Source organism: Nycticebus coucang, chromosome 11 (assembly GCF_027406575.1).
Source record: "Nycticebus coucang isolate mNycCou1 chromosome 11, mNycCou1.pri, whole genome shotgun sequence".
Lineage (NCBI taxonomy): Eukaryota > Metazoa > Chordata > Mammalia > Primates > Lorisidae > Nycticebus > Nycticebus coucang.
The window spans coordinates 20,224,596-20,238,690 of NC_069790.1; the positions used below are offsets into that span (position 1 = coordinate 20,224,596).

A 14,095-nucleotide genomic window follows, 5' to 3' on the forward strand; every position below is an offset into this window, starting at 1 on the left:
CCTAAACATTAAATGCTGATTCTATACATATTTCGTACCTCAAAATCTATTTCATTTGTATTTTTATCATGTGTTTTACCTCAGTAATGAAAATTGCTGATTGGTCATATTAGAAATTTATTTCAACATCATCTACAAGCATTCAAGAACATTCAGATTAGTATTTTTCAGCTTTTTTTTTATCTCACAGCACACTTAAACCTTTAGTTAAACTTCAGGGCACACTTAAATTATGTTGATCAAAAGAAGAGTAATAAGGCTTGGCGCCCGTAGCACAGTGGTTAAGACGCCAGCTACATACACCAAGGCTGGTGGGTTCCAGCGCAGCCCAGGCCAACTAAACAACAATGACAACTGCAACAAAAAAATAGCCAGGTGATGTGGTGGGTGCCTGTAGTCCCAGCTACTAGGAAGGCTGAGGCAAGAGAATTGCTTAAGCCCAAGAGTTTGAGGTTGCTGTGAGCTGTGACACCATGGCACTCTACTGAGGGCAACATAGTGAGACTCTATTTCAAAAAAAAAAAAAAAGGAAAAGAAAGAAAGAACAAGTAATAAAAGGATTATAATTACTGTGCTTTGAACTCCTTTCAAATATAATAATTAATGGATCTTTAAAATTTTCATGGCAACCTAAGATCCCCTCACAGCACTAGTTGAAAAATCACTGATCTAAATATTGACTCCTAATAAATATCTCTACCAAATTTTAGATTTTTTATTTTTAAAATTTTTTTTTTAAGAGACAGAGTTTCACTTTATTGCCCTCGGTAGAGTGCCTTGGTGTCACAGCTCACAGTAACCTCCAACTCCTGGGTTTAGGCAATTCTCCTGCCTCCTGAGTAGGTGGGACTACAGGCACCCGCCACCACGCCCAGCTATTTTTTTGTTACAGTTTGGCTGAAGCCAGGCTTAAACCCACCACTCTCAGTATATGGGGCCGGCGTCCTACCACTGAGCCACAAAAGGGCAATATCCATAACTAAGGTGTTTCTTAAACAAGAGAAGTGCCTCAAATGTTGAAGAAGAAAATGATATAAGAATATTGCACCCTATATATCAAAAAATAATGAATGATAGTATATTAGGTTAGACCTATCTTACTTAATACAAAAGACCGGCATTTGATTTTTATTCAGCAGAACAAATGTTCTAACAGGATTAGAAAAAAGTCAGCTTGTGATTATAAGGCTTGATGGATTTATCTGTGGTGAAGCAGTAGTATTGATTATAGATGGGACTCTGTAACAAGAAACTAATGACATTGGTGTTTTTTTCTATGGAAGTACTTCCGCTTAAACAGTGTAAATAGAAACTGGGTCCCTATCCCCACTATTTTTTAGGTGTAGTCATAACAGAGCCCTAATTTGTATAAAGGTCCTCATTTTCAATTTAAAAAATCCCATAGGAATTTTTATGTTAAAGAACAAAGCAAGGTAAAAACTAGACAATGCTGTGAATCAGGGGTTGGCAAACTTTTCTATAAAGGGCCAGAAAAGTAAGGACTACAGGCTTTATGGGAAATATGGTCTCTATCACAACTCTTCAGCTTTGCTGTCACAGCACAGAAAGAACCACAGACACTAAGTGAACAGATGAGCCCATGTTCCAAAAGAAGCCTAAAAAAACAGGCTTGGGCCCTACTATGCACATATGCGGTCTTCTGATACCAATAATCCAAAGGCATCTTTGTGTTTGATTTCAGAATGCATTGGGGCTCTTCCACCTTCAAATCACAACTGTACCTTTCTGTGATAATTGGTAATAATAAACTATTATTATTTGATTGTTGTTGTAAGGTACCATTCTTAGTATGTCACCACCTCTATGCTGCAGACATCCAAAAATTGTTAGTCATTATCTCAAATAATCCTTACATCAACCCTATGATAGCAGGATAAACACTCTTCTCAATTCACGAATTTCTGTGAATTTCCCAAAAAGTGGCTTGAATGAGGAATGCAATCTGTTCGTCTATGTGTATGAGAGTCCATAATAGATTGAAACCTCAATTTACTTAGCTCACTACAACCATATTCCTTCTTGCACACCTTTTTTTTTCCTCTAGTCCATCCTCTTTTCTCTCCAAAGCTTCCTTTTTCTGGACAACACTGCTTAAAGCCACCCAAGGAAGATGAAGAGGAACCTTGTTACCTCATTCTCGAGTACAAAAGTTATGACAAATGACTCACCAGCTCCCTCCTGTGTTTATGTTCACCTTTTACATTATAAAAGTAATAGACAAGGAAAATTCGACCGACAGCTATTATATCCTACTATAATCAGAGAGGAAGAAGAACAGAACAGCCTTTTCATTTTTATAAGCTGAGGAAACTGATGGGCAGAGAAATTAAATAACACATATTTACAAAGCAGAGCTGGAACTTTCCAGAGGCCAGTCTAGAATGCCCACTTCTTAATGCTCATCAGTTGAGGCAGAGATGGACCAGCAGCATTTCAGAACCACCTACTATTCTCTTTGGTTGCAGTCTCCCTCCTTCAACTGCCCTGGCACATCAGGATGGGAAACCAAATAGAGCAGCTTTCACTTCAGTCACTACCTTCTATTTTTTAATGAGGATAGAGGTATTTAAAATGCATTATTTAGGTAGAGGACAGAAATTATGTGGGCAAGTCCTGAGCTCTTTCTTACCATCTCTTTAATGCAGATGTGATAAAAATAGGCTATAGGATTTCAGAGTAAAGTAAATAGTAAATAGGTTGGATATTACATGCAAATGAACCAGTTACCATAACATAGCCTATCAGTTGCTGAAAGTGTCTAAATAAAATATAAAAATATTTACATTCAAGGAAAAGATCAATAGGCATAAACACTGCCTTCAAGTCAGGTATTTATAAAAATGCTTTTCCAAGAATATCTAGTGCCACCTGCTGGTTTTACATGTGAAAAAAGCTAAAAAGGAAGAAAAAAAATTAACAGTATCCTTGGGAAGTGTGCTCCATAGTTAACTTCCACATGGCTTTTCTTAGTTAGAATCTAGTTCTTCTTTCTGTGGCTTTGACAGCAGTTGCAAACTGATTTGTAACATCCCTTGTATCATTCAAATTCTTGCTTCACAGAGATGAAGCAATTCAATTTTCTCTGCTTCTTGCACTACACTCACACTCTACACACATACTTTTCTCCTCTGACACTGGGAAAGGTATAATTCTGAATAAGAACAATCCCTGAGTGGTAGCTTGGGCTTATTTCTCCCCACTCCCATAACACTGTGCCATGAATTACCGCCTTGTACAGGTTTCCTGTCACCTTCATCTTCAACCTCCTCCACCCTATTAGAAGCTTCCCATTTGCATTTAAAGCCACTCAAGTCTCTCCCATCTTAAAATGCCCACAGAATTCTTCTTTCCCCTACACACTTCTACAAGAAAGACACTCTTCTCTCTTCCCACTCTCGCTGCCACACTGTTTCCAAGGCTTGCTCTTGCTCTCATTCCTCACCTTGTACTCACTCATTAGAGCATTTGTAATCTAGCTTCTGCCCACACCAGGGATGGAATCACTGCCTGGTAAATAAGTCCAACAGTCATAACAGACCCTGATCTAACTTGGCCCTCCCTCCTCCTAATGTGCTCTTTGCTTGCCAACTATGATGTCAAATTTTCCGCTTCCCTCACTGAAGTCCCCCTGGGGGTTCCCCTCACCCATTAGTGCCTTAAATGCTGGTGCTCCTCACAGTTACACTTCACCCTTCACCCCGGGCTCCGATCACCACTTCCATGCTACAGATACCCAAATATTTATCTCAATTAAAATGTCTTTAGCTGCAAATCCAGACCTCTGAAACATGTCTCTGAGCATCTATAATTCAAACTGTTTAGAACTTAACACATTAAAAATGTCCCACCTTGGGTGGGAATGGGCTATGAAGGGGCATGAGGGAACTTTCTGGGTGATGGTAGTGTTCTATATCTTAATAGAAATTTGTGTTATGCAGGGTGTTATGTGTTACGCACCTTTCAAATCTCAGGGTGTGTGTGCTTATAATTTAGGGGAAAGTGCCTAATGAATACAATATACTTCCAAATTATCAAAATGACAAGACAGACTGAGAGATGGCTAGAGGTAAATATGTAATAAAGCAAGAAGAGTAAAAAGTATTTGTAGGTAAACTCTAGATGGTGGCTATATGTGTATTCATTGTAATCAACTTGCTTAATGTTTGACATTTTTTCACAATAAAACATTCTGAGAAGATACACCACCTCCCACCCCAAGCATAGGAACAAAGGGCACACTTGCTCTGCCATAAGCTCCCTCATCTCAGTAGGATCCAACAGGTTGTCCATGGCAGGAATCTGGGTGTCTCCCCCAAATGGGGCCTTCTCTCCATCCCACCTGCCAGTCCTCAACATCTCATAAGTGGAGAAACTCAGTCTCCTAAATAGTCTTCTTTGGGGTTGTCATTCTCCAATCCATGTTCACATGTCAGTCAGAATGATTTTTCTAAATCCAAAATTTGTTGACTTCTTTTGCTTAGAATCCTATGAGAGCCCCCCATTGGCCCTAGGATAAAGTCCAAATTCTTTAAAAAGCCCTTTACCACTTGGCCATTTCCCCTAACCACACTTTCTCCCCCACTCTCCTCATGCTCCCTCCCACCACACACTTACGCTCAAACTCCAAGCTCTAAGATACCTGCACTGTCTGAATGTGTCACACTTCTTACTCAGTTGGAAGTTTAGAAGCTACATCCCCTACTTGCATTCTTCAACCTTACTCACAGTCAAGACCTGGTGTCCCTGACCAGGAGTGCTGGTCATGCCTGTAAGCCTAGCACTATGGGAGGCTGAAGCAAGAGGACAAGAGTTTGAGACCAGCCTGTGCAAGAGCAAGACTCTATGTCTCCTAAGAAGACGTGGTGTCGTCTTCACCAATTTACACTTCCGCACCACTGTACTGTACTTGTCTGTTCACTGGTATTTCTCCCTACTAAACTAAAAGAGCCATGTGTGGAGAAATTTTTTGTGGCCTATTGTGTGGACAGGCTAGAAAAATGACAAAGGAAAAAAAAAAGATGGTAAAGCATTTGTGAGGGGTTCAAATGGCAAGAGCCTGTCTCCTTATCTAGAAGCTGGAAACAGCCACAAGGATAGAAAGTTTAACTGGTTTTCAGCAAATTAAAAGATTAGATTAGAAAGGCAGTTGGGCTGGATGGAATAGATGAGCAGTATAGATTAGAAGGTAACACCTCCTCCCTTTAACGATACACATTTCCTTTTAAAAGTTAATTCTAACCCAGATCCTTTGTCCACACCCCTATACATTATTCCCCTTAGGTCTTAACGCAAGATCACCCATATGTCACATGTGACATAGCTTCTTGGACTCCTAAATAATCACGATAAATCAGCTAATGCTATATGTAAATGATTTGTTGAAACACAATAAAAGGCTTGGTAAGATTTCAGAAGAGGTGGCATTCTCTCTGTACATCTTTACGCTAGTCAGAGTGCTTGCCTGTCTGAGTCTCATCACTTATTGCCTGGGCAACAGCTGAGTATGAGAATCTTTGTCATGCCGACCTCTGCTTTACCCAGGTTCCAAGGAAGTCAGCAGAAGCAAATGGCCAACAGCCTATCCTGACACCAGCACAGAGACTGGCATGCACAGGATATGCAACAAGGCTTCTCTGAACCAACTTATTTAATCACACAGGATTTCATTCCTCTGGGAAACCAAGTCTGCGTTTCATAAAAAGAAAATAAAGATTAAGTGATGTTACTTACTAGAAAACCTCTTTCTTCAACACTGGAATTCACTTGACATTTTATTTTTAAATAAATATGACCTTCCAAAGGACATAAAAAGGGTACCTGTGAAAACAGGATAAATTATTTGCAAATCAGTTTTAAAGAGTGTTTTTTCTTAATGAACCACGTATAAACAATGAACAGAGAATATTACACCTTGAAAACACAGCATTTTCCTCCACTACAACTTGGACTTTACCTAATAAGCACAAACAATGTAACCTGATTGTTGTGCCTTTTCATTAATCTGAAATTAAAAAAGAAAATCAGCATTTTCTAAAGCTGGAATGTAAAAAAAAAGGCCACCAAAAGCCACTGGTTCCTCAGCAATGAATGCTTTCTGTAATAAATTTACTCATGCTAAAGTTTGACAGAAACAAAAGACCAAAGACCCAAGTTAATGTGAGAAAGCAAACACAGATTTCACAAGAGAATGCACATCTCTCCAATTCTCCATCCACAGAATGTACTCAGTGAGTAACTGGACCAACCAACCTGTAAATCCACATAATATAGTACTACTCAGCAAAAAAGAACAATGAACAGTAGAAATGGGAAAGCCAATCCTTAAATTCATACAAAATTGAAATAGGCCCCCTAAAACCAAATCAATCTTGAAAAGAACAAAATTATAAGATCTATACTTCCCAATTTCAAAACTTTATGTAAAGCTTTGGTTATCCAGTGTGGTACTGTGTACTATATAAGAAAAGACATACAGACCAAAGGAATAAATTGACAGTACAGAAATAAACCCATCCACATAGGGCCAACTAATTCTTCTTCTTTTTTTTTTGAGAGTCTCACTTTGAGAGTCTCACTTTGGCACCATCAGTAGAGTTCTATGGCATCACGGCTCACAGCAACCTCAAACTCCTGAGCTTAAGCAATTCTCTTGCCTCAGCCTCCCAAGTAGCTGGGACTATAAGCGTCCACCAAACACCCAGCTATTTTTTGTTGTTGTTGCAGTGGTCATTATTGTTTAGTTGGCCACAGCACCACTGTGCTATGAGTGCTGAGCCTAGTTTGATGAATTTTGATATATTTTGGTATATTATAACCCATAAAATCTTCACCACAACCATAATAATGAACATTTCCATTACCCCCAAAAGTCTTCCCCTATAATTCTGCCTCCTTCTGTCCCTAGCTCTAGGAAACCATTGATATACTTTCTGTTCCTATAGTTGCTATAGGCTAGTTTTCATGCATGTCATTTTACCACAACAAAACCAAATACTTTTTAAAAGAAAATAACCTAAATACACAAAAAAATATTCTTACCAACACACATGAACAATGTGTACACACATATACAATCTGACCACAAGAGAACAAAATTATCTGGGCAATAATTACCTTGCAGATTATATATTGATAAAAAAAAAAAAGTTGCCCAATAATACTATAAGCCCCATAGTGACCAAAACAGCATGGTACCAGCACAAAAATAGAGACATTAACTTTTGGAACCAAACAGAAAACTATGACATGAAACTAACATCTTATAGTTACCTGATCTTTGATAAACCAAACAAGAACATACACTGGGGAAAAGAATTCCCATTTAGTAAATGGTGCTGGGAGAACTGGATAACCACATGGAAAAGAATGAAACTGGGCCCGCGCCTCTCACCATTTATAAAAATTGATTCAAGATGGATAAAACATTTAAATCTAAGGCACGAAACAATAAAAATCCTCAAAGAAAGTATGGGGAAAACACTTGAAGATATTGGCCTGGAGAAAGAGTTTATGAAGAAGACTTCAGTGGCAATTGCAACAACAACAAAAATAAAAAAACAGGACTTAAACTGAAAAGCTTCTGTACAGCTGAACAGAAGCTGTAAACAACCAAAGCAATAGCCTAAACAACAACCAAAGCAAACAGACAACCTTCAGAATGGGAAAAGATACCTTTATATTATGAATCAGACAGAAACTTGATAACTGGGATCTACAGAGAACTCAAATTAATCAACAAAAAAAGAGCCAACAATCTCATATATCACTGGGCAAGAGAGTGATAGAACCATCTTTAAAGAAGGCAGACAAAAGGCTAACAAACATACGAAAAAATGCTCATTATCCCTAATTATGAGAGAAATGCAAATCAAAACCACCCTGAGATAGCACCAGACACCAGTGAGAGTGGCCCACATCACAAAGTCTCAAAGCTGCAGACGCTGGCGTGGATGTGTACAGAGGGAACACTTTTACACTGCTGGTGGGACTGCAAGTAATATAGCCTTTTTGGAAGGAAGTAGGGAGAACCCTCAAAGTACTCAAACTAGAACTCCCATTTGATCATGCAATCTTATTACTAGGCATCTACCTAGAAGAAAAAAATCCTTCTATCACAAGGACATTTGCACCAGACTGTTCATTGCAGCTCAGTTTACAATCACCAAAATGTGGAAACAGCCTAAATGCCCACCAATCCAGGAATGGATTAACAAGCTGTGGTATATGTACACCATGGAATACTATTCAGCTACTAAAAAAGATGGAGACTTTACATCTTTTATATTAACTTGGACAGAGGTAGAACACATAGTAAAGCATCACAAGAATGGAGAGGCAAGAATCCAATGTACTCTATTCTAATATGAAGGCAGCAGATGAGCTAATACAAGGGGGGGATTAGGGCAATGAGCAAGTGGGGAAAAAGGTGGCAGGTGGGTGATGAGGGAGTCATGGGGTATGGCACACTTCTTGGGCGTGGGACCCAATTATAAGAGAGGTTTTATCTAACAAATGCAATCAGTGTAACCCAACTCTTTGTACCCTCAATGAATCCCAGATAAAAAATAAATTTAAAGGGCGGCGCCCATAGCTCAGTGGGTAGGGTGCCAGCCACATACACGAAAGCTGGTGGGTTCGAACCCGGCCTAGGGCCAGTTAACAAACAATGACAACTGCAACAAAAAAATAGTTGGGCGTTGTGGTGGGTGCCTGTAGTCCCAGCTACTTGGGAGGCTGAGGCAAGAGAATCGCTTAAGCCCAAGAGTTGGAGGTTGCTATGAGCTGTAACGCCAGGGCACTTTACTGAGAGCAACATAGTGAGATTCTGTCTCAAAAAATAATAAAAATACTGTCTCAAAAAAAATAATAATAATAAAATTAAATAAATAAATAAATAAATAAATAAATAAATAAATAAATAAATTTAAAGGGTGGTGCCCATAGCTCAGTGGGTAGGTTGCCGATCACATACACTGAGGCAGGTGGGTTCGAATCCAGCCCAGGCCTGCTAAAACAACAATGACAACTGCAACAACAACAACAAAAATCTGGGCTTTGTGGCAGGTGCCTGCAGTCCCAGTTATTTGAGAGGCTGAGATATTGGCACAAAAGAGAATTTCTTAAGCCCAAGAGTTTGAGGTTGCTGTGAGCTGTGATGTCACAGCACTCTACCCAGGGCGACAGCTTGAGACTCTGTCTCAAAAAAAATAACAATAATAATAATAATAAATTAATTAATTAAAGAAAAAAATAGGCTCAGCGCCTATAGCTCAGCAGCTAGGGCACCAGCCACATATACCAGAGCTGACAGGTCAGAATCCAGCCCGGGCTTGCCGAACAACACTGACAACTAAAAAAATAATACATATATAAACACAGAGTTAATACATTTCATGATGACATTTTTACTGAATATTTATTTGTGCCATATTATTTCTAGGCAGATTTCCGGATTTAAGGACCCCATGGCTAATACAAGTCTGCATTACGAAGAGAGTAGAAAAAAACTAACTTAGACCTAGCAGGAAAGCTGACATTGAAATCTATCTGAAGAATTATTTAAATTCAATATGAAGAAGGTCTGGAATGAAATACTTATATGAGAAATATTTTAAAATAAATCTTTCTTATCAACATACCAACTTAGGAAAGAAATCTCATGTCAAAAGTTATCTTTAAAATGTAAAAGCTACTTAAGCATATGTGACAATTTTAAATGATTTAGAATCTGAATTAAAGAGTGCAAATAAGAAAAAATTTCAATTGTGAGAGATTATTACATCATTAAAATAAAATGGTAACATACATATATCTAAACTGACACTGTCTTCCAAGTCAAGATAGAAAGGAAGATGCCATTGTCTGCCCCTACTGCCCAGTGAAAAAGAATGACATCCAGATAAAATAAACTTAGTTCAGTCTAAATTTGAAGGTCTTTTTTTTTCTTCTTTTGAGACAGAGTCTCAATCTGTGCCCTGGGTAGAATGCTGTGGCATCACAGCTCCCAGCAGCCTCAAACTCTTGGGCTCAAGCAATCCTCTTGTCTCAGCCTCCACAGTAGCTGGGACTATGGGCCCTCACCACAACGCCTAGTTTTTCTATTTTTAGTAGAGATGGGGTCTCTCTCTTGCTCAGGCTGGTCTTTAACTTCTAAGCCAAGCAATTCAGTTGCCTCAGCCTTCCAGAGAAATCTGAAGGTTTTTATTTACTACAGTTGCAAACAATTTGATCCCTCAACACAATAAAAGATAACTTAAAGGGGGGATTCTATGGCAAAAAGTATAAATGTCAATAGATTAATTCCCAGAGACAGATCTTCAACTTCATAAATTTAAAAGGCATCCATAATGTAGAACCCAAACAACATATGCCCTATTATCCTATTTTTTAAAAATTCCCTTGCTATTCTTTCTTCCTTATTGTCAGTTTTTAAGTTCCTCAGGGTCTTTCCTTTCAATGCTAATTAATACAATTATAATCCTTAGTCCAGAAAATGCTTCTGGTAAAAATAATCTCAGAAAGATAAGAAAATGTGTATTTTATGGGCGGCGCCTGTGGGTCAGTGAGGGTGGCGGGTTCAAACCCAGCCCCGGCCAAACTGCAACAACAACAAAAAAAAATAGCCGGGCGTTGTGGCGGGCGCCTGTAGTCCTAGCTGCTCGGGAGGCTGAGGCAAGAGAATCGCGTAAGCCCAAGAGTTAGAGGTTGCTGAGAGCCGTGTGACGCCACAGCACTCTACCCCAGGGCAGTACAGTGAGACTCTGTCTCTCAAAAAAAAAAAAAAAAAAAAGAAAATGTGTATTTTATGGTTGTGAAAAAGTAGAAAATATTCTTGCCTACAAGCTTGCCCTGATAAAGAATTGAATTGAAGCTACTGTGAAGGGAATTATACCTAGGAATATAGCTAACAAGAGGTAAAGGGGCGACTGCAGCAGCAGCAGCAGCGGCAGTGCGCAGGGCCGGCGCGAGCTGGCCTGAGAGCCCAGGCCGTGGACCGCCCCCTACATGCCCAGCATGCCTGGTGCCGCCTTCCACCCAGTCCCCGGGCTCGGCCTTGGTGAGGACTTTAAAAAAAAAAAAAAGAAGAAGAAGAAGAAGAGGATCAGCGCTTGTGGCTCAAGCGGCTAAGGCGCCAGCCACATACCCGAGCTGTCGGGTTCGAATCCAGCCTGGGCCCGCCAAACAACAATGACAGCTGCAACCAAAAAATAGCTAGGCGTTGTGGTGGGCGTCTGTGGGCCCAGCTACTTGGGAGGCAGAGGCAGGAGAATCCCTTGAGCCCAGGAATTTGAGGTTGCTGTGAGCTGTGATGTTACAGTACTCTACCCAGGGTGACAGCGTGAGGCTCTGTCTCAAAAAAAAAAAAAAGAAAGAAAGAAATAGTAGAAGACATTAACAAATGGAAGAACATACCATGTTCATGGCTGGGAAGAATCAACATTGTTAAAATGTCTATACTTCCCAAAGCAATCTACAGGTTCAATGTACTCCTCATTAAAATCTCAACATCATTTTTTGTTGCAATTTGGCTGGGCTGGATTCCAACCTGCCACTGTGGGTTTATGGGCTGGCGCCCTACTCACTGAGCCATAGGTGCCACCCATAACTTTTTAAATTGCAATAACCTTTAGGGGTTTTTTTATTTTTATTTTTTCTTTTAGAAACAGAGTCTCATTTTGTCGCCCTCGGTAGAGTGCCATGGCATCACAGCTCACAGCAATCTCCGACTCTTGGGCTTAGGTGATTCTCTTGCCTCAGCCTCCTGAGTAGCTGGGACTGCAGGTGCCCGCCACAACATCCAGCTATTTTTGTTGTTGTTGTTGCAGTTTGGCCAGGCCTTGGTTCGAACCTGCCACCCTCTCAGTATATGGGGCCAGTGCCCTACTCACTGAGCCACAGGCAGCACCCCACCTTAGTGTCTTTTATATAAAGAGTACCTTGTGTGCAAATAGAATTTTATTTCTCCATTTCTGATTTGAATGCATTTTCTCTTCCCTAATAGCTTGGGCTTGATCTGTTAGTACTATGTTGAATAATGTGGTCAGATTAGGCTTTCTTGTCTTGTTCCTTATAGTAAACACTGGAACTGTTCTTGAGTTTAATGGTATCTGAGGGCTTGTTTACATGATCTTATTATGTTGGGGTTCATACTTTTGAATTTTAAATCATGAAAATTGTTGAATTTTGTCAAATGCTTTTAATAAATCTTTTGAGGTGATTAAAAAAAGTTCCAACATCATACTTTCAAGATTTGGAAAAAAAAAAATCTCCATTTTATATTGTTAGGCCTAATGGGCCTAGGCTAAGACAGAAAGGTGTCAGGTATAGGCTATAATGGAAAAGTACTAGCTAACTCCTGGCAAATTTCCAGACTGCAAGCTTTCAAAAAAAAAAAGAGAGAGAGAGAGAAATAAGTCTAGTTCTCTCCCAATAGATGGGAAAGTACTAATTAATTTCTTGCTTCTAGTTCTCCAAATTTCTTGCTTGGCTAACTCCCTGGGAAACAGACCGGGAGGTCCCAACTATTCCTGGACTGACTTTTGTTTTTTGTTTTTTCTTTCTTTCTTTTTTTTTTTTTTTTATTGTTGGGGGTTCATTGAGGGTACAATAAGCCAGGTTACACTATTGCATTTGTTAGGTAAAGTCCCTCTTGCAATCATGTCTTGCCCCCAGAAGGTGTGGCACACACCAAGGCCCCACCCCTCTCCCTTCTTCCCTCTCTCTGCTTTTCCTTCTCCCCCCATGACCTTAATTGTCATTAATTGTCCTCATATCAAAATTGAGTACATAGGATTCATGCTTCTCCATTCTTGTGATGCTTTACTAAGAATAATGTCTTCCACTTCCTGACTTTTAAACAATACCAGGTGGGGAAAGTACTGAAACTAAGATGTATAGGGGAAAACATTAAAACAAAATGTATGACTAACTGCAAAATTCTGCTTCTGTATAATGCTTGCTTGCTACCCTACCCAGATACACCTGGACAGCCTGCATACCAACCAGGATGCAGACCAAGCCTTAAAACCCTGACTCCTTAAGCACCCAGGGCTGCTCTCAGAAACCCCATGTTGGAATACAGAGGCAGGCACTCTTCACTAAAAGGACTCCTCTTTAAATTTAACTTGTTTGGCAGTGTGGTCTTTGTGGAACTCCTGGGCACAACAGTTGGAACCAGAAAAATCCCTGTACAGCTAAGGCAATTCTTAGTAATAAAAACAAAGCTGGGAGCATCAGCACACCAGACTTTATGCTATACTACAAGGGCATAGTGATCAAAACATCATGGTATTGGCACAAAACTAGAGACATAGACACCTGGAACCGAATCGAAAACCATGAGATGAAGCTAACATCTTACAGCCACCTACTCTTTGATAAACCAAACAAGAACATACACTGGGGGGAATGAGTCCCTATTCAGTAAATGGTGCTGGGAAAACTAGATAACCACATGTAAAAGACTGAAACTGGACCTGCACCTTTCACCATTAAAATCAATTCAAGATGGATAAAAGATCTAAATCTAAGACATTAAACAATAAAAATCCTTGAAGAAAGTGAAAAAACTTGAAGATATCAGCCTAGGAAAAGACTTTATGAAGACGACTTCAGTGGCAACTGCAACAGGAGCAAAAATAAACAAACGGGACTTAATTAAACTGAATCGCTTCTGTACAGCTAAGGAGACAACCACCAAAGCAAATAGTCATCAGAATGGGAAAAGATATTTGCATATTATGAATCAGACAAAAGATTGATAACTAGGATCTACAGGCAACTCAAATTAAGCAAAATAAAAAGAGCCAACAATCCCTTATGTCAATAGGCAAGAGAGATGAATAGAGCCTTCTCTAAAGACAGGCAAATGGCTAACAAACATATGAAAACATGCTCATCATCCCTAATTGTGAGAGAAATGCAAATCAAAATCACCTTGAGATATCACCTGACCCCAGTGAGAATGACCCACATCACAAAGTCTCAAAGCTGCAGACGCTGGTGTGGATGTGGAGAGAGGGAACACTTTTACACTGCTGGTGGGACTGCAAACTAATACAACCTTTTTGGAAGG

The 14,095-nt window shown here is 39.6% G+C and overlaps 1 protein-coding gene across 3 annotated transcripts in view; it reads right to left on the bottom strand.

Moving 5' to 3' along the window:
- ANLN (anillin, actin binding protein) overlaps positions 1 to 14,095 on the bottom strand; it is a 90,542-nt gene that overhangs the window by 9,307 nt on the left and 67,140 nt on the right. For all 3 annotated transcript variants that reach the window (XM_053608826.1, XM_053608824.1, XM_053608823.1), the window contains one exon: positions 5,752 to 5,838. In XM_053608826.1, coding sequence (XP_053464801.1) covers positions 5,752 to 5,838 — 87 coding nt within the window. The remainder of the gene's footprint in view (positions 1 to 5,751; positions 5,839 to 14,095) is intronic.